The sequence below is a fragment of the Mustela lutreola genome, chromosome 16 (assembly GCF_030435805.1).
Source record: "Mustela lutreola isolate mMusLut2 chromosome 16, mMusLut2.pri, whole genome shotgun sequence".
Taxonomy (NCBI): Eukaryota; Metazoa; Chordata; class Mammalia; order Carnivora; family Mustelidae; genus Mustela; species Mustela lutreola.
In genome coordinates, this window is record NC_081305.1 from 17,363,283 (window position 1) to 17,389,270 (window position 25,988).

Below are 25,988 nucleotides of genomic sequence, written 5' to 3' on the forward strand. Positions count from 1 at the left end.
TGCCCTCCAGGAGGACACCCCACACTAAAATACACACACCTAGAAAGCAGGCTCTGCCCCCAGAAATTCCTGGGGCCTTGCTGCAGAATACCCCGCAGTCACAGTGCTGCGTCAGACTCAGAAGAGCTGGATGCCAGGTGCACACCCCCCCCCCCCGCCTCCCAGCTCTCCGCCCTCTCCAGCCCAGGCTAGCACCCCTTGGCCAGCACAACCCGGCAGTGTCGGACCCCAACCCTTAAGCACAGGCTGTTGCACCATCTCGATCTGCTGTTGCACCATCTCGATCTGCGCCCCCCCAGTGTACTCTTCGACACTCCCTCCTGCCTGGTCCCCTGTGGGTCTGGCTGGGTCCCTGGAACCAACCAACGGGTCCCTGGAACCCGTGTGTGTGGATTTACTTTAATACTTCTATCAATAGCAGTGGCCCCTTCTCTGAGCAGGAGTGATTTCCATTAAAAATGAAAAGATTCAGGCTCAGCTCTCCAGATGCCTCATGGCCCTGAGCAGGGAATTAGCTGTTCAGTACATACACGGAGGGATGGAAAGCAGTGAGCCCCTGATCTGGTCCGGGTTTAGGGCAGAGGAACATCATTATTGCCATTAAAATCTTTCTTAAAGAGAGTTGGGTCTGGGGCATCAATCTGGCTATATACTGGGGAAACTGAGGGCTGTTGATCAGTTAGTCTTGTTTTTGGTAAATGGATTAAAGAAATCAGAAGCCTGGGTCCTTGGGTGACAGAGTCGGTTAAGCCTCCTACTCTAGGTCTCCATCTCACGGTGAGATGAGCCCTGCCTCGGGCTCTGTGCTCAGCTTGGAGTTGGTTGGGGATTCTCTCTCCCTCTACCCCTCTCACTCTCTCTCTCTCTCAAATAAATACAGAAGAAAGAAAGAAAGAAAGAAAGAAAGAAAGAAAGAAAGAAAGAAAGAAAGAAAGGAAGAAAGAAAGAGGGAAGGAGGGAGGGAGCAGCCTTCCTCTATTGGTCAGGGTGGGAGGGGTTATGCTGTGGCTTATAATCAGTTTTCTGTCGTTGCTCTTATGACATGTGGGGAGCAGGGTTAGCTGGGGCGCTGCTCCATGGTTCCACACCCTGGGACCCAGGCTGATAGAGCAGCCACCGTCAAGAACACTACAGGTAGGGGCGCCTGGGTGGCCCAGTGGGTTAAAGCCTCTGCCTTTGGCTCAGGTCATAGTCCCAGGGTCCTGGGATCGAGCCCCCAATCGGGCTCTCTGCTCAGCGGGGAGCCTGCTTCCCCCCTCTCTCTGCCTGCCTCTCTGCCTGCTTGTGATCTTTGTCAAGTAAATAAATAATCTTTAAAAAAAAAAAAAAAAAAAAAAAAAAAAAAGAACACTACAGGTAGATGTGGCAAAGGGAGAGAACTCTAGGAGTTCTCACACCTGTGCTAAGTACTCTAGCCCAGCAGTGACACAGACCACTTGCACTCACAGCTAGTGGGTAGAGCTGGTCACATGATTCCACCCAACCACAAGAGGACCTAGAAGTGCAGTCCTGGCTTATGGCGGGGAGCAGGCTCCAGCCCCTGAGAGGGCAGGGGAGGGCAGAGGAAGTGAGGCAAGAGTCCTATCCTAAGCTTGGAGGCAGAGGTAGAGACGAAAAAGAAACCGTCTACCCAGATGTTCACAAAGATAAAGCGTGCTTATCTTTTAAGTAGTTATTCCTGGATGGAGACATGTCCCTGTCTGCACCAGCACGTCTATACCAGCAATCTGGGGACACCCAGCCTCCATGACCCAGCGCCAGCGGTTCTTGTTTCCCTTTTCAGAAATGCAGGATTCAATAGCCAAGACCTTGTAGACAGCTACCACTACCAGAGGGGCAGGGGTGAGTGGGAACCCTGAGCCACAGGAGACCCTTGGAAGGCAAGTTTGGTGGCAGCAATGAGAGGCAACTTGGAGAACTACAGATCCCCGTGATCTCTTCACCACCGGCCTTTGCTATGGACAAATGACTAATTCACAGTCTTATGCAAATGAGGTTTCACATCTCACTCCCATGGGAAGCCCCCCAGCAGCCCCCAGTCGCCTCCCAGTTATACGCTCTGGAGCAGGCTCTGAAATCCCACAGGCAGGTCAGAGACCTTCGGGAGCAAGCAGCCCCAGGTTTAGCCCAAGTGGGGTTTCCTCTCTCGGGGAGGGAGTTCATGCTGGCTCTCTCAGTGCCCAGGGCTCCGGTGATACTGTGCACGGAGGACCCGAGGACAGCCTCTGAGGCTGCCCCGAACAAGGGGCTGAGCACTCCTGGTGAATGAGACCCTGCCCACATCCAGAAAGCCCCGGCCTCAGGCTCAGCTGCCAAGGGCTGCCTGGAGGCTTAGGGAGATGCTGATGCCTGATCTTATTTACTCATTCACACCGATTTGCTTTTTAATCTCTGCATAAATTCTCCTCTAGGACTCGGTTTGTTAAATGTTCTTTGCAGAGAAAACTTTAGGCTGAATGTGAAATGATTCCCTTTAGAAGAATTTTAGCAAGTCTGTGCTGTTTTAGGAAGGTTTGTTGTCTTCATCTGTGTTCTCTGGTGCCTTGAAATGCCTACACACCGCTCAGCCGGCCAATCCATTCCAGGAGGAAATGCTGTACTTGAAATGCAGCTGAACACTGGGCCTGCAGAAATCCTGCCATTTGTGTGGACTTGTATTTAAAGTTCTACTCCCACAGAAAGTATGCTGTCATTTCTTCTTAAGCAAAGGATGTTCCAAGCCTTGTTCAGCTCGTGAACCATTAACATCAGCAGGGAAGCGAGGACTGTGCAGGGACAGCAGCCTCTGTACCAGAGCCCGAGAAAAGGGAGATCCCTCCTGGTCTCCATGCCTCGGGAGGGCCTCTCCTTCCGAGGGAGGGTGGGCAGACCAGCTGGAAGCATGTCACATGCTGGCCCTCAGCCAGGCATGCGGCAGACACTACAGAGTCGCCTAAAGCAGGGGACGTGACCTGCTGGGGAGTGCCAGGACCCCCTGCTCACGCACGTGTGTGAGAGAACTCAGGATGTGAGCAGGCTCAGACCACTTGGGGAGGGAGGCCCGTGCCAGTCTAGGTGCTCGGTGGTGTACCCGTAGCCTCCTGATCTGGACCTGGCTTAATTAAGGACGTTGAAGGCTCCTCTTTGGTAGTGACGACTGCCTCCGGTCCTGCCTTGGAGATGCCCAGTTGGTGCCCGAAAGGAGGACACTCGGGAATAGAGTGATCTCAGACCCGATTTGCATCATGGAGGAAGCTCCTCCGACCTCCCTCCCCCCAACCCAAATCCTGGGCTCAGCCTCCATGAGAGCACAGGATGGGCAGGAGCCCTGCAGGCTTCAGCTTCCAGGCTGCAGGCGGGTTCTTGAGTGGTAATACAGAGGGTACGTGGGAATGAGACATGATGCCGCTCGGGATGGCTCAGGTGGGGATGTGAGTGCCAGCCACCATCCAGCCTTCTCCTCAGTGGCCCCCTTTCTGGTCACTGGTGGAATGGCAGACAGGAGAGGGGAGGGTGGCCAGATCTTCGAATTCAGCCCCATCCTGTGAGAACCCACGGTCTCAGGGCGACCACCCCATGTCGCCGTAGCACAAGGTCTTATACCCAGGAGGACAGTCGTTTTAACTATTCAATTGATCCGCACCCTCCTGGCACATACACCTCCAAGGTGGCTTGAGATTTGCTTTCCACCCAGGCAGGAATCCGCTGCAGCTGGGCTTTCTGAGTTCTGGCCCGGAAGTGCCGGGGCTGGCGGGCTGAAGGAGTGCCACAGGGCTGCCTGCAGCCTCTTCCTCTTCTCAGAAACCACATGACACATTAATAGCTCCCCTGGAAAGTGTCTTTTTGAAAATTTTATGGGCCCTTTGCCTGCGTCTGGTTTCTGCAGAAGCCTGTGACTTGGGCTCGCATGAGCAGCCCCCAGCACAGTCCTGCCCAGAGACAGAGGCCCCAGCCTTGGCTCCTGTCCAGGGGAGCAGGGCACCTTCCTGTCAAGCAACCAGCCACAGGAGGAGGAAACTCTGTGGGCTCCAGCTGTATCCTGAGGGTCCTGTGCGGCAATGGAATGAACAGTCGTAATAGTAACGAAGGTATTATTAGAGACGTGGCAGGCACTGAGCTAATTGTGGTGCATACGCTGAGACTGTGTGTGTGTGAGAGACGAGGTATGTTTGCCTGACAGATGAGCAGATGACGCGCAGGGCATCAGTGAAGCCGCTTATCCAATATCTAGCACGAGGACCCAGACCGAGCACGTGTGACACCGAGCCTGTGCTTATAACATCTGCACGGCCTTCCCCTGAGGGATGCTCAAATCACATGGGCAAAGTTCCCACCACCACCGGCTCTCACAGGGCCTTCAAGGACTCAGGAGAAAGGCCCCCTTTGCCCCGTGGGCAGCCCAGGGGCGGAAGTTCACCCAGGAGACAAACTGTGAAGAATGATGTTTTAGAAAGATCGGGTCACTGATACATATTAGATAGGATCCCTTTGGTGGGAAGTGACAGAAATGCAACTTAGACTAGAGCAAAGGAAAGGGTAATTTGCTAACTCACGAATTACAAAGTCCGGGGGTTGTGTTGTCTTCAGGCACAGAGAAAAGTGGAGCTCAAAGTGCCGCCAGGACTCACTCCTTCCAGCCCTGAGGTCTGTTTTCCTCTGAATTAGATTCACTCTTGAGGAAGGCTCCAGAAGCTTCAGACTCTTAGTGCTTCCAGCTCAGGGAAAATGCAGGCCTCTTTCCTGAGGGGTTCTGTAAGGGCACCCATGAGAGAGAGCTAGCTTGGGTCTTAGGACCATTCACCTTGGGGTCAGGGAGCTGTGGTGTCAACTGACCTAGTGTGGCTTGCTGCCCTCCTCTTGGATTGGGGTGGGGAGACAAGAGTGAGTCTGCCACAGCCAGAGGACAGCAGCGGGCTGGGACCTGGGCCTGGGCTGGTGCCAGAGACTCCCTCAGGTGCTCCCAGGCTGCTGATATGCAGATAGACAGGCGCCTGATTAGAGGGACAGCTGGGGGACGTGCAGGGCAGGGAGGATATGGGCAGGATAGGGAAGTTGGGGAGGGTTTCAGAGAGAAGGGGGCAGGTGCTTTGGATCTGGAAGGGTCAGTGGGCATTTACCTGGCACGCCTAGGTCACTGGGAGCTGCTGCTGTGGCACATGTGTTCACGCCAGCCCCTAGCCCCCATTTCTGTGGCTTTCAGGGATTAGCCTGGGTTTGTCTGACCCGCATCTCTTAGAAAGGCATCCTCTTCAGTCTTTCTTTCTGTCCCCCTGGTGATGAGCTGACTCCAAGTTTCAGCAGCTCCCGTTGCTATGCCAACCCCTGAGGCGGCAGGCATCCAGGCAGAAATGGGCCGGCCCAATCTCGGCACCGCCGGCGGATGCGAGCACATTCCGGTAATTGGATTGGAGCGATCCTCTCAGTCTTTCCTGCAGAAACCTGGGGCTTGGACCAGTGCCTGTTTAGACATGAGCCTGTGGACGCAAAGAGGATGAGAAGAGGTCCCTCCTCTCCAGGATTCCCAGCCCTGCTGCTGCTGCTGGGAAGAGAGGGCTCAGCAGGCATGAGAACCAGAGGGAAGACTAGGAAGGAGGAACAGGTCCCATCCTGCCCCCAACCTGGGGCAACTCCCAACCCTCCTCAACTTCCCCTAAGTTCTCCAAAGCTCGGAGATCCCTCCAGATGGTTCAGGCTTCTTAGAGGGGCCAGCACTTGCCTTGGCCAGCAGAACTGGGCTGGCCTGCTCACTCTCACACTGCAGGAGAAATTCACATGCAAAGTCAGCACCCAGGACCCTTTCTTTGATCCTCTGTGTAGCAGGTCTCGTGTACCAGCGTGTCTGCCAGGTCCATTTCACAGGGAGGTGGGACATGGGATGGACGTCCTGGGGCCAGTATCATTTGGTATACAGTAGCAGAGGGCCTGTCCATTGCAGCTTACCCAAGGAGGCTGTCAGGGACCTCTCTACCATCTTCAACATCAAATAGGACAGCCCTGGCGAGGCCCTACTCCTGCAATGCCCTCCCCAACGGATAGCAGATCAGCTGGTCCCCCAGCCCTCAGGGAGGTGTTTATTGGGAGGAGCACTGGCTTAGCTCAGGCCTCTGAGCAGTCCATGTCTCCCCTTCCGGTGCTGTGGTGGCTGCAGGTCAGGTCCCCACAGATACCAGGAACAACTATGGTGTGGAGTTTCTGTCAGTGCTCCACACCCGCCCAGGCGTCACCATCCTGTGATCTCTCAGGCCAGTGTGTGACCACCTCTTCCTCTCCCATCTGGATTTATGGTTGTCTGGCCCCCAGACTTTGCCAGGCGATTTCCCCTCCCAGCTGGATCAGCCTGAGAACCGATCTGCTCCCTCTGTCATGGCTCTGCAGCCTAGGCTTCTTGTCCCAGTTGGGCTCAGTCCAGTCCTAGCTGTAGGGGAAGGAACATGTTAATGAAGGCTGGCAGCTCCAGCCTGAACGGCGTGCATGGGTGTCTGAAGATCTGAAGGTATAGCAGAGCAGTCAGGAACCTAGAAGCTTGTGGAATGGGCTCCAGGTGCCCCCAGCGCAGTGCATAGAACCAGCTTGTCCCCTCTCCACAATGCACAGAATCCACAGAAACCTCAGCTGAGGCGTGGTCAGGGAGGTCCTATGAGGAACAGAGGGGAGATAGGGAAGGACAAAGCCTCAGGATGAGCCCAGGTATTGCTACTCTCATGTGAGAGAGAAGGAGATCCGAACCCAAACTGAGCAGGGAGCGGTGCCGTTGGGAGTGAGGAGCAAGCTTGAGGTTGCCTCCCAGGAGCCCTCCCTTGGGGTACTGGGTAGCCCCCCATACTGATCTTAGGGTTTAGGAGTGACCATGAGGACTTGAGGGTGTCTGGGACCCAAGCTCAGCTCTGGAGACCATGGCAATGGGGCAGGGAGGAGGCTCGGGCCTTCTGAGCAACCAGGAAGCCCCACGTCAGGATTTATAATGGGGAAAAACCCAGGAGTAATTACTATTTTAAAAAGAGGAAACTGAAAGCATAATCCAGCATATGGGCTTGAGCGGCTACCGCTCAGCACATGTGGCCTTTGTTGGACCTGTCACCCTCATCAGAGATGCCCGTGGTGGACTTTGCTTCGTAAAGATGGCGGCTCTGGGACAGGGAGCCAAGAGCTGGGGCATGGGGGGCGGGGGCAGGCGTTCCTCACCTGGAGGCCAAGCCTGGGCCAGGCCACCCACAATGTTCTGCCCTGCTGAGGGGGTGCAGGCGAGACAAAGGCCCAGGGGTGCAAACCGCCCACCCCCCCAGCCCCGGGGACTCTAAAGCTTAGTGAGAAGTTCCCAGCCTCTGGTGTTTAGCTCCCACTCCCCTCTTTACTGGGGAAAGTGTAGATCAGACTAATTAATGTGTTGTTGTTTGTTTATCCTCCTTTCATCTCCCTGAGACAAAATAATTAACCACAGAGCTTTAGAAACTGCCTCCATTGGTAGCAATCCCTTTTGTGTCAACTGCGTCAGCAGCCCCCGGGCACAGATGCAGGGCTTGCGTGCTGAGCAGGGCGGGGCAGGCGGCACCGGGAGGCTCCTCCTGTCCAGGGCGCTGAGAGCTGGGGGTCAGGGGGCAGGCTGGAGCAGGGACCCAGGTAGCCATGAAGAGCTGGGAGGCTCAGATCTGCCCCATCGGGGATAGAATGCTTGTGGTGGCCCCCTGGGCTGCCAGCCACCTCAAACCCACTGATGCCTGAATGGAGACCAAACGCATTCCTGTGACCAGCCCAGGGAGGCACAAAGAACAGGCCTGGCGGCTCACTGCTGCTGCAGACAGGGCTGCGGGCGAACTTGCCCAGAAGGGTTTCTGGGGCCACAAGAGAATTGAGGTCAACACAGGGCAGCTCAGGACGGGGCCAGGCCTCACTAAGAGCGTGGTCCCCCCTGGTGGCAAGTCTCCACCCTGCCCGGTCAGTGGCCAGCATTAGGGATGAGCCACAGGGGGGAACAGAGGGTTTGAGAATTTCTCTCAGGAGCCCCTGGATGAAGCGAGGCTGCTGGGGGGCCCTCCGGGGTGGGGCTGGGGAAGGAAAGGGGCAGGAGCACAGAAGGTCCTTAGACAGAGACTGGAAGAATGGACTTTCTCCTCCAAGACCATGGGACCTCCAGAGGGAGGATGTAATCAGATTGTTTAGGGAGCTTTTCTGACCTCCGTGCACACTGTGGCCGGAGCCTGAGACAGAAGGCAGGGGTGGGCACTCAGGTGAAGATGGTGTGGGCTGGCTGGGCTGGGCCACCTCCAGCCACAGAGAAGAGGAGGAAGGAGCTAAGAAGAGCTGGGAGTGAACCACCTCCATGCACTTGGGGATGGCATCTGGGTGTCCCCAGAAGTCTGGCCTAGACCCCTACCCCTAGCACCTTGGTGCCCACTGCAGTGGCTGCTGGAGGCTTGGGAGACGCCATCCCAGGGACGGGACCTGCCGCCTCCTCCAGGTCCGGCTGGTGGAGGTGGACCTGCACCCTCTCCCCTGGCTCTCAGCCTGGCCAGTCTGAAGCTGCCCGCTCCGAATACAAACATGGTGCGTGCGAGCTGGGCCGACGGCAGCCAGACCCACCAGCTCCAAGGGAGCCAGCGGGCTGCTGCCCCAGCTTCGCGTTAACACTCAAATGACATGGCTGGGATTTTAAAGAAAGAATAAGTAAGTCTGTCAGGTGGCAGGCATGGGAGAGCTCTGGACAGCCACAGCCCCTCTAAGTACTGAGCCACAAACAAGCTCTGGGCCACAGAGTTGCTGCAGCTCTTCTGGGGGGTTAGAAGTCATGCACACAGAGGGTCAGCAGGCCTAGAACAAACCCTCCAGTGTCAGCCACTGTCATCATAATGTTAGTCTCGGGGCCTCAGTTCATAGGACCTCTGAATCGGCAGACCCCACAGTAAAGGCCGTCAAGGTTAGGGCACCCGCCTCCCCTCATGGAGCCTGGCCTTGGAAAACCAGGACTCGGCTCCAGTTTGGAGAGGGTAGTGAAGGCCACTGTCTGGTCTGGGACTCCAGGGCAGGATGTCAGGGGTCTCCTCCCAACCTCTGAAACAGCTTCCCCATCCCCTGCCCCAGGGGGCCGGGGAGAGGGATGGAGGGCTGGCCCTCTGGCCTCACCACCATCCTTGAATGCAAGCCTCATTGCCCACACCTGAGTGAGAGGCCTTGTGACTACAGCACCAGATGAACGTGGTCCCACTGCCCACAGGCGGACGACACGCTTTTTCCAGATTCAACGGAGGCGCCGTGTGAGCTCTCTACAAAGGAACAGTTTCCCATGGCTCCTGGCCAGAGAGCTGTGGTCTGAATAGACACACCTGCTTCCCCCAACTAAACTTACAGGGTTTCCTTCAAAGCAATTTCCCCTAAAGAAAGTAAAATTCTTGTGAAATGTATTCTCCAGAACCAGACACAGACACCAGCTAAAGTTCATCTTTAGATGTTAGCAAGTACCCTGTCCCCACTAAATCAGCCCTGGAGATGTGGCCACAGGAGTGCACTGAAGTGACAGGTGCATCTCGGAGACACCCCCCCCCCCCCCCCCGCTCCTTGCACCTCAGGCCTGGAGGCAGTGCAGATTGACCTCCAGTCACCCACCCACTTCCTGAGCTCCTGCTGGTGTGGCCCCAGGACCCGCCAGGCCCCTCAATGCAGCCCCTTCTTCCAAGAAGCTCCCAGTCTGCTGGGAGGTGGCTGTGACCCATGAGCTTTATGACCTGGAACTGCAGAGACCAGGCCATGCACAATGCAGACAGGAGCCCCCCAGGGAGCTACCTAAGCCAGCTGGCAAGGAGAGGCAAAGGGGGCAAAAGGGCCTTTCTGAGGAGGTGAATTCTGAGCTGAGTCCAGAAGAAAAGGGGTGAGCTCAGTGAGGGGCAGGGCAGGGACAGGAAACCACATTCCACCAAGTGGGATCCGGGCACAAGGGAGATGGGGCTGCAGACATGGCAGGCCTGGCTAGGACACAAGACAGCCAAAAAGGGGCCCACAGAGGGTTCTGTGGGTTTGGGGTATCTGAGGGATGGTCAGACTAGACAGAATCCCCCCAGCCACTGTGTGGAACTTGGCCTGAAAGAGACGCAGCCAAGACAGTACTTGAAGCATCATGCACTCATGGACCAGCACAGGAGTTCCAGGAGAGGGACAGATGCGATGTGGGGACTGAGGGGGAGGCAAAACCCAAATGGCACCCAGGTCCTAGCTGCAGTGCCCAGGGAGGCAGGGGGAAGACGAGCGGTGGGCCAGGATGGATGGAACGTGGGCACAGACCCCCACCCTCCATGGCACCAGGGCAGAGGCTGGACTGGGTCGGGGAGACAGTGAATAGGAAGTGAAACCCCCAACAGACTGGGTAATGAAGACTCAAGATGTTGGTTATACCAGCTTCATCACACAATGATCTCCCATGGTCCCTGGAGGCTGGACCAACACTCCAGACTCTTGGCCTTTCTTAATTCTACGTTCAGCACAGTAATTCCCTGGCAGCCTCTGCTAGGCAGGGCCCTAAGTCCTGGTCTGAGGCTTGTGCCCTGGCTGGGACAGGAGCCCAGGGTGGACTCATTCCTCCAGCCACGGGCCTCAGCTGGGCCCCAGGCTGCATCTCAGGCTTAGGGGAGAAGCTTGGGCCTCATAGCTCCAGGATGCTTCTCCAAAAGTCAGAGGGAACATCATTCTGGATGTGGGTTAAGGCCCGGGCAGTGCCAGGATCCTGGCTGTTCAGAGATTTCCGGGGGTGGGGTGGGGGGTCAGCAGGGGTGGGAGGGCAAGAGTGGGCTGATGCTGCAGGATGGGCACTGTGAGAGCCTGGTTGTGGGCGGAGCCCTCCTCTCAGGGGTCCTCCTGCCAGCGACACTGCCCTGCACCCCAGGACTCTCTGACCCCATGTCTCTGCTGTTTGCTCCCCCTCTGTTCTGACCTGAAGGACACTCAGTGACAAGCAGGTGTATTTGAGGCTCCTCTGAATCAGGCACACCCCTGGCTCCTGGTGGTCTTCTGGCTGCTCCAGGCCAGCGTCAGGCCCAGGCACCCTCCAGGATCCCCAGGCTGCCTCCCAAATGCCCACAGAGCTAGGCCCCTCCAAAATCTGGGGTTCATTTCTGAGCCGTTAGGCTACAAGATCAAGACAGATGTGGTCACGTCACCAAGCTGTTTACTCCAAGGAAACCAAACACACTCAGACAAACAGAATACTCCTGCTTCTGATGGAGGAAGCGGGAACAGGGTGAGGGAGCGAGTGACCCCAACGTCTGACCTGCGCCGCTAAGGATGAGTAAAGCCCCTTATTTTCTGTCTTACAGGCTCCCTGGTGGGCCTTGGTGGCCCAGTATGGCGCACTGAGGTGAATCATGCCTGGCTGGCCAGCACTCACCACTGACCACCCAGAGACGCATCTCACCAGGAGGTGACCCCTCCTCCACCTGCTCCCCCACCCCACCCCTTGCAAGAAAGTGCCCGCGCTGCCACGGACACCATGTAGTAGGGCCGGCCGCGGCGCCCAGTGAGCTGCGATGGTTTTGTACACGGCCCCCTTTCCCAATAGCTGTCTGTCCGCCCTGCATGCCGTGTCCTGGGCGCTCATCTTCCCATGCTACTGGCTGGCAGACCGGCTCGTGGCCTCCTTCATCCCCACCACCTACGAGAAGCGCCAGCGGGCGGACGACCCGTGCTACCTCCAGCTGCTCTGCACTGTGCTCTTCACGCCCGTCTACCTGGCCCTCCTGGTTGCCTCGCTGCCCTTCGCCTTCGTCGGGTTCCTCCTCTGGTCCCCACTGCAGTCCGCCCGCCGACCCTACGTCTACTCCCGGCTAGAGGACAAGGGCCTGGCTGGTGGGGCGGCCCTGCTCAGTGAATGGAAGGGTACAGGTCCCGGCAAAAGCTTCTGCTTTGCCACTGCCAACGTCTGCCTCCTCCCTGACTCGCTGGCCAGGCTCAACAATGTTTTTAACACCCAAGCGCGGGCCAAAGAGATTGGGCAGAGAATCCGCAATGGGGCCAGTCGGCCCCAGATTAAAATCTACATTGATTCGCCCACCAACACCTCCATCAGTGCGGCCAGCTTCAGCAGCCTGGTGTCACCGCAGGGCAGCGATGGTGTGGCCAAGGCCGTCCCCGGGAGCATTAAGAGGACGGCCTCTGTGGAATACAAGGGTGACGGCAGCGGGCGTCACCCCAGTGACGAGGCTGCCAATGGCCTGGCCTCCGGGGAGCCGGCGGAGGGTAGCCTGGAGGACGCCTGCATCGTGCGCATCGGAGGCGAGGAGGGGGGCCGGCCCCCTGAAGCCGACGACAGCGCTGCTGGGGGCCAAGCCAGGAATGGGGCTGGTGGGGCCCCCCAGGGCCAGACACCCAACCACAGTCAGCGGGACGGGGACTCGGGGAGCCTGGGCAGCCCATCGGCCTCCAGGGAGTCCCTGGTGAAGGTGCGGGCCGCGGCAGACGGCGGCGGCAGTGGGGAGCCGGGCGCCACCAACAGCAAGTTCCCCTACAAGGCCTCCGGAGTGAAGAAGGCAGCTGCGCGCAAGAGGCGGCACCCGGACGAGGCCTTTGACCACGAGGTGTCCGCTTTCTTCCCCGCCAACCTGGACTTCCTGTGTCTGCAGGAGGTGTTTGACAAGCGGGCAGCCGCCAAGTTGAAAGACCAGCTGCATGGCTACTTCGAGTACATTCTGTACGACGTCGGGGTCTATGGCTGCCAAGGCTGCTGCAGCTTCAAGTGTCTCAACAGCGGCCTCTTCTTTGCCAGCCGCTACCCTATCATGGACGTGGCCTATCACTGTTACCCCAATGGGCGGCGCTCCGATGGCCTGGCCTCGAAAGGGGCGCTGTTTCTCAAGGTAGGAAGCTGTGGCCATGCCCCGGGGCACACAACAGCCTGTGGCAGAGCCTTGGTGGGGGGGGGGGGCGGGGAGGACAGTAGGCTGCAGTCAGGGGGTCCTTCCACTCTGGGAGGGCTGGGGACAGGCCAGGCCTCTCCTGGAGCTGAGCCAGTGGGCGCCCAGCTTGGGGTTCAGGCTCAGACAGGCCTGGCCAGGTGCTCTTGGGCAAGTTCCTCAGGTCTCTGAGCCATTATCTCCTCATTTGTAAGAAACCTAGTGCCTATTCATGGGGCAGGGAGTGAGCTTGAGGCCTGGGAGGTCCTTGTGCCAGCAGTGGTCAAGGGAGGAGGAGGCGGCAGGGGGCCCCTGCCCACAAAGGGGCAAACGCCCGCTCACTTAGGCCCACAGCCTCACTGGCTGGGTGCCCCCTCCCTCCCGGTTCTTGAGCAGCTGCCATGCCAGGCCCTCTGCCCACCAGCCCAAGGCTTCGCTTCCATAGTCACTAATTAAAGTGAATCATAATTATTTCTGCTAATTTGGATGCAGTTGCAGGAGTTTTTAGACCATGGTAATTTGGTCATTACCCATTATCTTCTACTGAGCCTGACACGCTCCGAGTGTTGACTTTTTTGTTCCCTACGCAAAAGCCATTCTCGGCGTTTCCAGAGTTTTGGGAAGCACCATTTGGCCAGATGCTACAGGACCCAGACCCCACACCAGAGTGCTCAGTGGTTCTTCTGCAGCTCTGTAGGCCCACAGTTTGGGGTCCTTAACTCTTCTCTCACAGCCTGAGATGCTGAAATTGAATGAACTCCTCTTACCTCCCCATTTTGGCATATGGTTCATCAATGTTCTGTTCCTTGGATATATTTTTGTCTCAGCAGCTGGAGTGACTTTCTGGGGGAAGGAGGGGATGTGTTGTCAAGCTCAAGAGAAGAGCGTACCCTCTCCCTCCCACCTGCTCTGCCACAGATGGTTCAGAAGCTGGGGACCCCCTTGGCCCTGCCCCCAGCCCACACCCTCGTCTCCCTCCTTGGTCTGGCTCCCCCGACCACCTTGCCCACCAGGGTGATGACAGTGTTCTTGGACGGCCTCTCTGCTGCTGACATGCTTCTCACCTCTCTGGCCATTCCTTCCAGGCTCCTGGTCAGCCTGCCCAGCCTCGAACCGCTGATGCTCCCTCTGCTCCTTCGCTTAAAACTGGTCTGCAGCTATGTTTGATTCGGTCCACAGCATTAACAAGTTTCCTGTGTTGGCCGACATTCAAAAATCAAGATATTCCACCTAAAATCTAGTTTGCAATTTCTGTCCGACCTTGCAGATCTGACCGCATCTGGCCGGCCTCCTCCCGCCCGTCCGGCCCTCAGCCCGAGCTGAGGGTCGGCAGCCCCCACAGCAGGGCGACCCGACCTCACTTCGGTAGGCCTCTTCATTTCCAAGTGGTCACCATGCCAGCACCCCTCTCCCTGCACCTGCCTGGGGGAGTCACTCCACAGACTCCATTTCCACACCTGCTTGAGGGCTCTTGCATTTGTCCCAGCCCACACCTCTCCCCTGAGCCCCCAACCCCATATCCGGGTGCCTCCTGGACACCATCCTCTTTCACTTACTATCTGCCCATCTCCATCAGCCAGGTTCCACCATGCCCGCTTTGACTCCTCCCTGTGCCCTGAGCCCCTCTCCTCCATCCAGGCTCCTAATTTCACTTTTCAAATACGTCTAGGTCCACCCCTCACCCACAGCTGCACTGTCATGGCCCAGGCCACGATTCCTCTGCATCTGCCTTTGTTTGGGGCTGTCCTTCCCCTCCCGACTCCATTCCCCTCCAGTGCTCTCCTGGGTCTGACTCCTGCTGCCCACTTCCTGCTGCCTCAGGGAGAAGCCTAGCCTTCAGTGCTGGGGGGCTCTGCTCCAGCGTCCCATTCCCCCAGGAGCCTCCGTGCCTGGCTCCCTGTGTCCCGGCCCCACCCTGGCTTGGCCACGCCGCCTCTGTGAAGCTTTCACAGCACGGCCAGCAAGAGCCAGCTTTCCCTCTGTGGGACCCTCAGCCCTGCTCCCCAGCCCTCCTGCTGCCTGCTTCTCCGTCACACAGAAAGGAGAATGCGCCATTTGAGCCCTGTACACAGCAGACCCAGCCCATCTGCTGGGGAAAGCGTTCCTGTTTCTCCTGCCTGGAGGAGTGAAATAAATGAGAATTCAGGAGACAGGCCCGGGGCTGGGGGCTGGAAGGCTGCAGGTGGAGACCAGTGCTCCTTCATCTGCATCCCTTCTCCCCCCACCACCCACTCTGTGGCAGGTCTGTGCCTGAGGACAGCGTGCTTTCCTAATACCGTCGCACCCTGAGAAGGGACTGGAACCCCTGGCTGCTCCTTACGTGTGGGAAAGCCTGATTCTGGGCCCCTTCTCTGTTGACCGTCTTTGCCCACCATGACTACAAGGCACAGCCTCTCAGTATGATTGTTTTTCCAAGAGAAACACAAACCTCTGCAACTCCCAAGGACCCGAGCCAGAGCAGAATCAATCAGTTCAAGCACGTAGGGAAGTAGGTCCTGGCAGCTCACAGGGCTGACGGGGATGACGGAGAGCAGGGAAGTCACCAGAGTGGCGGAGACATGGGCTGGATGCGGCTGAGGGACAGGCAGCTGGTAGCTGGGTCCTTGTGGCTGTGTCTTCCCTCCCTCCCGCTGTACTCCTGAAGGTGGTGGGGCCGGGGGTGGGGGCGGTGTTGAGTGGTGCACCTCACCTGTCCTTGTGCAGGTCTCAGCACAGGCAGGTGACACCAAGTGCTGAATGAGTGAGGGGCTGACGCACTAAGACCCTAGAGTGGGTGAAAAGCCTGGCAAGTCACCAGGAGTTGAGAAAGCAGCAGAGTAGGATGAGGAGCTGGGCTCGGGGCAGCAAACATCTGATGTGAACCGGCCTCGGCCAAAAGAGCCTCATAACCCCGAGCCAATTCTAGTATAATTGTAGCATAACCCTCCGACTTGTTGTAAGGCTCTAGCAAGGCAGGGTCCATGAAGCTCCAAGCCCTAGTGCTCACAGCATATTATTTCGGGGGAACAGATGCATTGCCCCAAGAATACAAGGGGACAGAGCGCCATCGTGTGGCCAGTGGGGGCACAGTGGTTTTCTTAAAAGATCGTGTTGTGTTTTTGCAACGATGCACATGAATGGTATGTGATTTTGCAAGACACTGTGGGGGGGGCGGGGGGTGGTGGTGGTACTGAAAGGCCGAGGTTTGAGGTTTGGGTCTAGATTGTGGGCCAGAAATGACTGACAAACATGGGACTTCATAAACAGCCCCCAATTCAGGCTGTACTGCCCATTTTCAAGTAACCAGATGTTCATACTGCTGGGCATTGGAGAAGGAGAGATATGCATCCATCCAGGCTGGGAGAGGAGCTGAAGAGCTAAGAATGCCTAATGATGTGGAAACCCATATGGAGGAGAATAATGCCTACCTGACTTCGGCAGCACAAACAAAGATGGAAGCCTCCCCAGGCTCTCAGATTGGAGGGCCGGTGATGTGGCAGGGCTGGCAAGTCCAGACCACTTTTAGCTGGGGGATGAGCAGAGTCATGTTCAGCAGATAGATATCCCTTCGCTATAAACTGGCCTCTACAGTCCCCTTCCCTGGACAGTTCCCAGGGTCCAGGATCTCATTATCATAGAAAACCCATTCTGGAATGAATTAAAGAAGTTTGGGGAAGACTGCTGAAGTTCAGGTGGGAGGAAAGCCCAGAGAGAGAGAGAGAGAGACCTCTGGGGAATGGCAGCCACAGATGATCTAAGGGACACCCCTGGCAGGGAGCAGGGGGGATCTCCCATTGCAGCCTCTAGCAGCTCTGCCGGGATCAGAGGCCTGGAGAACAGCGGGCTGGGCAGCATCACTTAACTCCACAACCATAGCCCCATTGGCTCAGGCTTGCAGGGGGGTCACCACTGGGGGGGGGGGGGGTTCGGGTGGTCTGTGATGTCATTACACCAGCCTATGGAGACACCCCACCAGGATCATTAGCACTTGGGCACAGAGTCTCAGAGGAACCCCCACACACACACTGCCCACCCATGAGGTCACTGCATGACAGGTGCCAAGGAGATGGAGGCCATAGCTGTCATCTCAGATCAGGAAACCACTGCCCAGAAGCAGATGAAGTGGCTTCTCGTGGAGCCACAGGGGCAGAGGCTGGGGAGAGAGCAGAGGGCAGGGCCCTCTCCATGTCAGGAAGGGTGTCAGGCTCTGAGGCTGGGCTGTTCCCAAAGGGGAGCCTGGCTTAGACTTTGGAGGAATGGGCTCCAGGGTGGGATGAAGCCTAGGCTGTGGGAAGGGAGAACAGCCATCAGACAGGAGTGGGCAAGGAACTGAGGGGCTGGCATGTGAGGGTCATCCACATGGACACTCGTCACCAGGAGACGGCCAGGTTATAAGGAGGAAATCAGCGGGGATTTCTGCATTTTTCCTCCTATAATGCTTGCATGATTTACTAGTGGCACTTAGCATGCCAGAAGCTGGTATTTCTTGATATGTCTGCCTCCCATACTAGACCAGAAGCTCCTGGAAGCATGACCTTGCTGTTCCTACCTGGGCCCTAGTGTAACCAGGAGCTGACAGAAATGGGCTTGTACTCAGGATAATGTCGACTTCATCATCAACACCTCCCTCCCTCCCCAACAGGTGCAGGTGGGAAGCACACCTCAGGACCAAAGAATTGTCGGGTACATTTCCTGCACACACCTGCACGCCCTGCCAGGTAGGATCTGGCGGCCTGGGCTTTCCAGGGGGTGGGGCATCAGCCCCCCACAGGCTGGGGTCGGCACCCCGGCCTGGAGAGGGTCTCACTGCAGCTCCGCCATCTAATCTCTCCGGCTCTGCCCCACAGAGGACAGTGCCATCCGGTGTGAGCAGCTGGACCTGCTTCAGGACTGGCTGGCTGATTTCCGAAAATCTACCTCCTCGTCCAGCACAGCCAACCCCGAGGAGCTGGTGGTGTTTGATGTCATCTGTGGAGATTTTAATTTTGACAACTGCTCCTCAGGTGAGGTGGTGGTCCTCCCCAGTCGGGTCAGCTCCTGGGGAGGGCATGGGCTCCAGGCACAGCAAGAAAGGCTTGGGTTTTTCAGCTTGAAGAACTTCCTGCTCCTCGGGAGCATGTGGGTGAGATATTAGCAAGACTGTGATTTCTCTGCCCCCTAGAAATCCTAAAATGAGAAGAGCCCACGCTCTGCCTAGAAAGCACAGAGGCCTCCTTACAGGAGACAAAGAGATGCCCTAAAAATGAACTCTGACAAAAAAGCCTCGGGGCCTCTGAAACTCAGACTACGGGCGAGTCAGCTAACACTACCCACCAGGTCCTCAGTCATCTCTTGCTTTGCACCGGGCATGATTCTAACCTCTAACGGCTGTTTCATTTAAATCTCAGAACTACCCTGACGGTGAGCATGGTGTTGATCTACAAGGGTGGGAGAGGAAGCGGAGACCCAGACAGGCCCAGTAACTAGTCCAAGGTCACAGAGGCAGGAAGTGGTTGAACTGGGATTTGAACCCTGGTCATTATGCCTTTAACCACTAGGTTAAAAAACTAAAAACTAATCATGGGCAGTGTTTTAAAAAATTGACTTCAATAACTAATCTGGTGATCACGTGGATCTCAGGGACCTCCTGGGAGTTTGTGCAGCTCTGAGCTTCTCCCTGCCAGAGGAGCTGATGGGAGCAACACCAACTCCCACCCCACCCCCCACCCACCCACTGGCTCCTGGGCTCCTTCCACACCAGCCCCAGCCCAGGAGAAACTACAGAGTTTCACCCCATGAGTGACATGGGGTCTGTGTGCTCAGGCTTAGCCCTCAGGGAAGGCAGGAGACCTGAAGGTCCCACCTGGAGCACCGTGCGGTGCCCTTACCTGGTGGCCGCTGTTTCTGTTGGTTCATGACCCAGAAATCGACCTCTGACAATGGTGAGTAGGGAGGACAGTGTCTGCCACGGAAGGCACAGCCCCTGATCCTAGCCCACGGTTCCCTCTAAATCACGTGCCTGGTCACATGCCTGGGTCCAGCTTCAAAAGCCGGTGCTCCTGGGATCTTCCTGCATCAGGGAGGGAATGCAGCATACAAAGGAAGAGGCTGCTGGAGGGTTCCACCTGCTCAGGCCCCACATGGTACCTGTCTTTCCTCCCAGGCACTTTCTGGCTCCATGAGTTGGCCGGACAAACTGGAATCCAGGGCAGGTCACCTGTCTCTCTCTCCACCTCGTATGATCACTCCTCACTCAACCTGGGCACCCAGGTCCATGAGGGCAGGACCGCTGGCCAGGGCAGCATCAGCTGGCCCCCTACAGGGTTTGCCGCCACATCTGGGCACCACCTGGAGGGAGCCCAGGAGGAACAGAGACCACTGTTCTCAGAAGATAGCTCAACCTAGTGCTGGGCGTGGGGGGTGGAGGGGCATTCTCAAGGACACAGAAAACCAGTGACAAACGGACCACAGAGCATACCCAGTGGCAGTTAGCCAAGGGACTCAGTGCTATCTGGTCAGGGTGACTAGAAGCAGAGACAGGCAACCCTCGAGGACAGACACCCTGTGCCCCACAGCACTGCCTCCCTCTCTCCCCGCACAGATGACAAGCTGGAGCAGCAGCATTCCCTGTTTACACACTACAAGGACCCCTGCCGCCTGGGGCCGGGAGAGGAGAAGTCCTGGGCCATCGGTGAGCTGGGGCTGGGCCAGAAGGTTGAGGGTGGGGGCACCAAGGGAGGACAGGGGGAGGGTACGGCCAAGGCCCGACTCTACACCACGATTGGGCTCTCCACAGGCTTCTCAGGAAGACTTCAGGCCCTGCCCCCAAAACCCCACGGCAGGGGGCAGGGCCAGTCAACTGCCCAGGCGCAAAGCCCTCACTCAGGCCTCCTGCCCCGGGGAGGCAGCCCTCCTAGCAGCTGGCTGGGCCCTGCCTGCAGTGACCACTCTTGCCTCCTTGTTCCCAGGTACCATGCTGGACACAGACAACCTCTATGACGAGGAAGTGTGCACCCCTGACAATCTGCAGAAGTAAGCAGCAGTCGGCAGCCTTATGCCACGGTCATGCAGGGGAGGGTGGTTCCCAGGGCCGGGAAAAGCACTGAGCCCTGACTCTGGTGTGGGGAGCCGGTTGTGCCGGGCAGAGTAGAGCACACAGTTCCGTGGGAAGGAAGCCTGTGAGGGCCTCAGGGACTGAAGGTGAGGTGGGTGGAGACTCACGTGGGGTGGGGGTTGTGTGCCCACAAAGAAGCCTCCCACCAGGATGAGGGTCTCGAGGTGGCATTTCCTACATCAGCACCAGAGTCCAGGCTCACTTTGGAAGAGCTCAGCCTGCCATCCTGTTGAGGAAGGGATCTTCCGGGAAGGGATCTCTCCAGGCAAGGGCAAGGGTTGCCGCAACCCTTGTGGAAGGCCTAGGGAGATGGCCTGTGTTGCAGGATCCTGGCAGCTGGTAGCCACCAATTAGGCAAATTAAAATATGAGGGGAGCTAATACAAATCAGTGTTCTCAAAGTAGAGACAGTTCCATCCCAGCCAAACTTCATACTTGAACCTGATGAGGCTTCCATAAAGAGACATTTGAGAGGCCAGCAGCAGAACCAATTTATAACTCACAGCCTCAGACTGCACAGTCAGGGCGGTGGCTCCTCACAGCTAATTTGAGCCAATTAATTAGATTACAGACTAAATTTGAAACATCATCCTATGCTGAGAAAATTATCTTTTTATGAGCTGATGATTAAAAAATGACTATCAGTAACTCTTAGATCACTGATGCTAGAATTAATTATCAAAGGCAAAGGATAGTAATAGATTATATTTCTGAGATGTAGTGATGTTCTGCATGTCATTAGTGTATTTTACTCAGGGCTGATAAAAACCTTGTAGAAACCCATGTTTGCTGGCTGTGCACGTCCAGGTGCCCCTTCCATGTGTCCAGGCATCAGCCGGCCCACAGGGCCTGTGCGGTGTCTGTCGGTGCCTGCCCTCTGCCAGTCTCCCGTGAAGGCTCTCCACAGCGGGGCCCTGGGCTCCAGAGAAAACCTGGCCGGAAGGGAACAGTAGACAGGAAGTCAGAAGGCCTGGATTCAGGGTGTTTACACCCCACCCAAGCACTTCATACACCCTGTAGACCCACACTTCTTCTGCACCAGTGTCAGTTTCTTTCCTCCAAGAAATGGGATGGCAGACACACCCCATGTTTTTTTTTTCCCCCAAGTTTTATTAATCTAAGTCATCTCAACACCCAATGTGGGGCCCAAACTCACCATCTCAGTATCAAGAGTCACAAGCTCTTCTATAGATGCCCCCCTACACAGTTCCTTTCTCAGCATGCCTGGTCCCCGAAACATCCTGGGGCCCACAGTGATCATCCCTGTGTCAGAAGAGAGCTCATGTGGCACGGCCACTCAGAGATAGACAGACCCAGGAGTCCAGTCCCAGAATAGGGCCTGGGTGATCTCCTGGCTCCCCCAGCGCCCTGCTGATCTGAAACAACAGTCCCAGGAGGTCTGGGGATTCTAGGAGAGACGAGTCCCTAAGGTTCCCTGCAAAGACCCTTTGCCGAAACAGCCCCCCCCCCCCCCACTGGCTCCAAGCAAAGCCCTGTTCTGCTCCTGTTTCCGTCTCGGCCCCAGGTTCTGGGCGATGCTGTGTCCAAACTTCAGCCACAGCCATGCCCAAAGTGGACACAGGACGTTCCCGGACGGACTCTGGAGCAGCACGGCTCAGCCCGGAATTCATAGGCTCACACTGAGTGTCCCTCCACCCAGGCCCCTTCTGGCTCCACGGGAAGACAGATCTTAAACACAGGGTTTGGTCTGACCTGCTTCTCACTTGGGCATGAGAACGTGGCTCTATACTCAGGATCTGGGGCCTGGGGAAGGGGGCAAAGGGGCTCACCTCACGTCCTGTGCCTTCTTGTGTGTCGAGCAGGGTCTTGGAGAGCGAGGAAGGACGCAGGGAGTACCTGGCCTTCCCCACCAGCAAGAGCCCTGGGGCAGGCCAGAAGGGACGCAAGGACCTGCTGAAGGGCAATGGCAGGCGCATCGACTACATGCTGTACGCGGAAGAGGGGCTGTGCCCGGACTGGAAGGCCGTGAGTCGGGGGCAGGCTGGGCAGCCAGGCCACGCCTGTAGATAGGGGACCCTTGCCCTGCACCCCTCAACAGCACAGAGCTCTCCTCTGAAAACCAGACTCGTCAGTCCCAAAGACCCTGGGGCTCCATGTAAGGCTCCCACCCCTCAGTCTCCAGGAAGATCCTGGCCAGTTCCAGCCCCTACCCCACAGCCCCACTCCTGCCCTCTGGGCCCCTCCTTTGTAGACTAACCTCTGGATCTAAAAGGAATGCTTTTCCCCAACAGGAGGTGGAAGAATTCAGTTTTATCACCCAGCTGTCCGGCCTGACTGACCACCTTCCAGTGGCCATGCGGCTGATGGTGTCTGCAGGGGAGGAGGAGGCATAGACCAGCCACGTCATTCCGAGCAGCAGGGCCTCTGCCAGCCCTTTGAGCCGCAGCACCTCTCTGGCCGTGTCCCCTCCAGCCAGCACCCCTGGTGCTGGGGGAGGAGGGCAGGGACCCGGGGGTAGCCTCAGTCTGTCCCAGGTGAGCTGGAACCAGCGCCGCCCTGCACCTCTGGGCACTGACTGTGGACAGAGTCAGGCCGGCCTTGGGAGCCGCAGCTGCCCAACAGTGCCATTCTTTCAAAACATGATTTTCTACAAATCTACAGCACAACCTAGTTTGTAACCCGGGGGTTAGTATGAGAACCGGGTTTCTGTACTCTTTGTATCTCTTCTCAAGCTTCGTCCAGGGTTCATTATTTTTGTCCGCTGCCATATCGTCTCGCATGCCTGCACCCTCGCATGCAAACTGCCCGCATGTCACGTGCCACACCGTAGCCACACAGACCCCTAACTCGGGCCTCACCCAAGGCCGAACTCCAAACACAATCAGAACCAGCCAAAGAAGCATTCCTGGGCACAGGGCCGCCAGCGCCCGCCTCCAGCTTGGACGGCCAGCAAGCCGGGACCATGAGGATGTGTCCAGTTACCAGCAAGCCCCAGCTCTTCCCAGGGTCTTGCATTCAAGGGCGATTACATTTTAAAAAGAAAAACAGAAAAAGAAAACCACCCTTCACTTTAGAGGGTCTGCAAACCATGAGGGAGAACCCTGTTTGGGCTCCCCCTCCCAGCCAGCCAGGGCCCCAGAGGCTCCCCCAAGAGACTTCAAAGTGGGCAAAGAGAATCTGAGACAGTATCACTCTTTCACAGGGAAGAGGGGAACTCATGCTATAAAAGGGTGGGGGTGGGGGCTTCAAGTATTCCAAATGATCAATTTATGGCTTCTCTTCTGTCAAAACCAACCACAACCTTCTTCTGCCTGATCCCACTTCCCTTCTGGACACCTCTCTGGTTTGGGACCAAGCTTTCCCTGGCTGAGCTCAGGAACTGTCTGCCTGCCTCTGGAGTGAGGCTGCAGCTCTGTCCTCCCAGGCCCATCCTGAAAGGTGACCCAGGGGCCCTAGATGAAGAGGCAGAAAGCCCAGGTGCAGACTGGCCTGTCCCCTCCCCCTCACCAGTATGGAGGCTGGGGGTGAAGGCCAAGGGCCACTGCTTGCCTGGGGCAGCACATGGTACTGGTTAGCATCTAGGCCCACAGATGCTCCCTCTGCCCCCACGGGACCAGGGCCAGCCCTGGGTACCCGGGCAGGACATGGCAGAGCACGCAAGGGAGGTCCGCAGCTCTCCACTCCACAGCAGCCCCACCTCTGCCCACCTGCCTTTTAAAACACACCCGGGATTGTTCCCCCACAGTCAAGCAAGGGAGGGAGGGGTCTGATTCCCAGTGCAAGGACCCTCCAACTCGGAAGACTATTCTTGTCAACCCCCACTGGTCTCCCCTCCTTGAAGCGCCCTGACCTTGTGCCCACTTGGCTCAGAGCCGGATCTGCCCAGCGAGGCTGGGGAGTGCACCAGGACCCTTCAAATACTAGAAGCCTCCTGGCGCCAGTGTGCGGACGCTGTGCCTTGTCACCCACTTGAGCTGCAAGAGGGACCCAGATTGGGGTTGGGGGGGTGAGCAGACAACCACCCAGAGGCAGGCCCTGTGCTGGAGGAAGACACTTCAGAGAACCACACACATGGGGGCACTGGTTTGTCCTGGGCAGTGTCTGGGCTGAGGGCCTCGCTGCAAGGAGCATTCATTCCCTAAGCCCCCAGCCCCACCTCGAGTGCAGAGCCAGGAGGGCCTGCTCACCGCTGAGTGCAGTCCCGCCAGGGCTCTCTTCCTCCGAGAGCCTGGCCTCCACAGTCCTGGGCAAGGCTCCGTGGGGTCACAGGGGACCCTACTCCTAGGAGCAGCCAAGAAGCTCTGCTCACACAGGCAGGGTCCAACTGAACATGCTCAACGCCTGGTTGGCTGGGACTGAGCCATGGCCTCCAGGCCTCGAGTCAGCTATGTCCAGGAGAACAGGAGAGACAGAAGCCAGGGTTCCTGAAGCAGAGAAACACCAGCCCCGCCACCAGCCCTCCGAGGAGCCACTTCCCACCCAGGGCAGCTCTACGAGAGCGCCACGGCATAGGGGCATCTGCTTCTCTCCCTCCTCACAGGGCGGCCTTAGGCAAGTCATACCTCCCTGTGCCTCGGTCATTTCCTGCCCTAATGAGGTCGCCTCTGCCCAACCTGGCCCTGGCATCTGGAGCCAGGCCAGCCTGCATCCCATGCCCCCTCGCGCTTCCCTCTGGCGCAGCCTCATTGCTGAGGCCACCACTGCCGACCATACGTTTCATCACGGCTGTGGGATCCTAGGACCATGCACAAGCCAGACTTTTCCAGTGTGATTTTTTTTAAAAAAAGAAAGAAAACACTACCAGGATCTCAGATTCTGTGGCATCTAGGCCTAGGAGGGGTGGACACGGGGGTCATCCAAATCCCCACCCACGGCCCCACGCCTGCCCCAGGCCCGGCCTCCTCCACAGAAGCCAGGAGGCAGGGGTCAGCTTTGGAAGGAAACGGTCATTTCCACTTGTCCAAACCACCTTGAGTTTTAAGTATGAATATTAACCTTGATGCTTTTTAACTATTGTATTAACTTGCTGAGATTTAGAAATACTGTTTTAAAAAAAGAAAAAAAAACAATTTTTTAATTTCTGTATTTTTTTCTGTATTGTATCCTCATGGGACATTAGGGGTTTTATATGGTAAGCACACCTAAGGTTTTGGTAAAAATATTATCAAATATATATCCAGACGATTCTTCCCTAGAAGAAAAACAATCTTTACACCTGATAAAATATTTTGAAAAGAGAGGTGTTTTTTCCCTTTATTGGTGCTGAACGGAAGGATAGATAATAAGAAAATAAAACTGTGAGGCTCAAGGCTGGTGTTCTCTTATTTGAGTGACAAGCTGGGGCCAGGCTATGGGGGGCCCACCTTTCCTGCCTCCGCCCCCTCGTCCAAGCAGCATGGGAACAGGCTAAGTCTGCCCCGAACTGCTAGAAAACCAGGCCACTTGGGTTCCTACTATCTCCTGTTCCATCCGGAGTGGGAATAAAGAATGAAGGGCATCTCGAGTTGGGAAGAAGCAAGGCTGGAACCGCCTCAGGACACTCTGGTCTTCCGCGGCAAAGCAAGGGGGCCAGGCTGGGGTGGGGTGGCTATATGGTACCTATCAGCCCAGGCCTGGTAGTTGGCAGGAGGTCCTTCTGCCAGAATGGGGGCACACAGGAAAACGCTTTACCTCCTGGCTCCTCCTCCTGATGGCTGGTTTCCCAGGTCTGCATCTCAGGAAATGCTTTGAGACCACCTCTTCCCTATCCTCTGAGCAGCAGTCGGATGTCCAGGTGTCAAGTCCCCGTCACCTGCTGATGCTGTGTATTGAGGCCAGATGCTTACAGGTGTATCCGGGTAACGTCACCCAACACATAAGGACAGCCCTGCCATGCTCTTTCAGGACCAGGGCCTAGCCACAAGTCAGCAGCTCTGCCTCTAAAAGCCACTCCTAGGACAGGCCTCTCCCACAGGGGCAGCCCAACCACGCACGCTCTTCACAGCTGAGAGCACACAGCCACCCAGCCCACTCCCAGCACAGCACAGGGACACTGCCAAGTGAGAGCTTCTGGAGTGCTTCAGACCTACAGCAGGGAGGGCTCCCTGGCCCCTCCTCAGCTCCAAATTC

The 25,988-nt window shown here is 57.0% G+C and overlaps 1 protein-coding gene across 10 annotated transcripts in view; it reads left to right on the forward strand.

Moving 5' to 3' along the window:
• SMPD3 (sphingomyelin phosphodiesterase 3) overlaps positions 1–25,188 on the forward strand; it is an 81,369-nt gene extending 56,181 nt beyond the window's left edge. For 6 of the 10 annotated variants that reach the window (XM_059153048.1, XM_059153057.1, XM_059153053.1 and 3 more), the window contains 7 exons: positions 11,277–12,812; positions 17,470–17,545; positions 17,675–17,830; positions 19,408–19,497; positions 19,775–19,838; positions 21,743–21,905; positions 22,172–25,188. In XM_059153048.1, the coding sequence (XP_059009031.1) occupies positions 11,487–12,812; positions 17,470–17,545; positions 17,675–17,830; positions 19,408–19,497; positions 19,775–19,838; positions 21,743–21,905; positions 22,172–22,273 (1,977 nt within the window). In that variant the 5' untranslated portion in view covers positions 11,277–11,486 and the 3' untranslated portion in view covers positions 22,274–25,188. Of the gene's footprint in view, positions 1–2,507; positions 2,682–11,276; positions 12,813–17,469; positions 17,546–17,674; positions 17,831–19,407; positions 19,498–19,774; positions 19,839–21,742; positions 21,906–22,171 lie in introns of all 10 variants that reach the window. The other 4 variants (XM_059153049.1, XM_059153056.1, XM_059153055.1 and 1 more) reach the window with 1 other exon arrangement.
• The last annotated feature ends 800 nt before the right edge of the window (positions 25,189–25,988 follow it).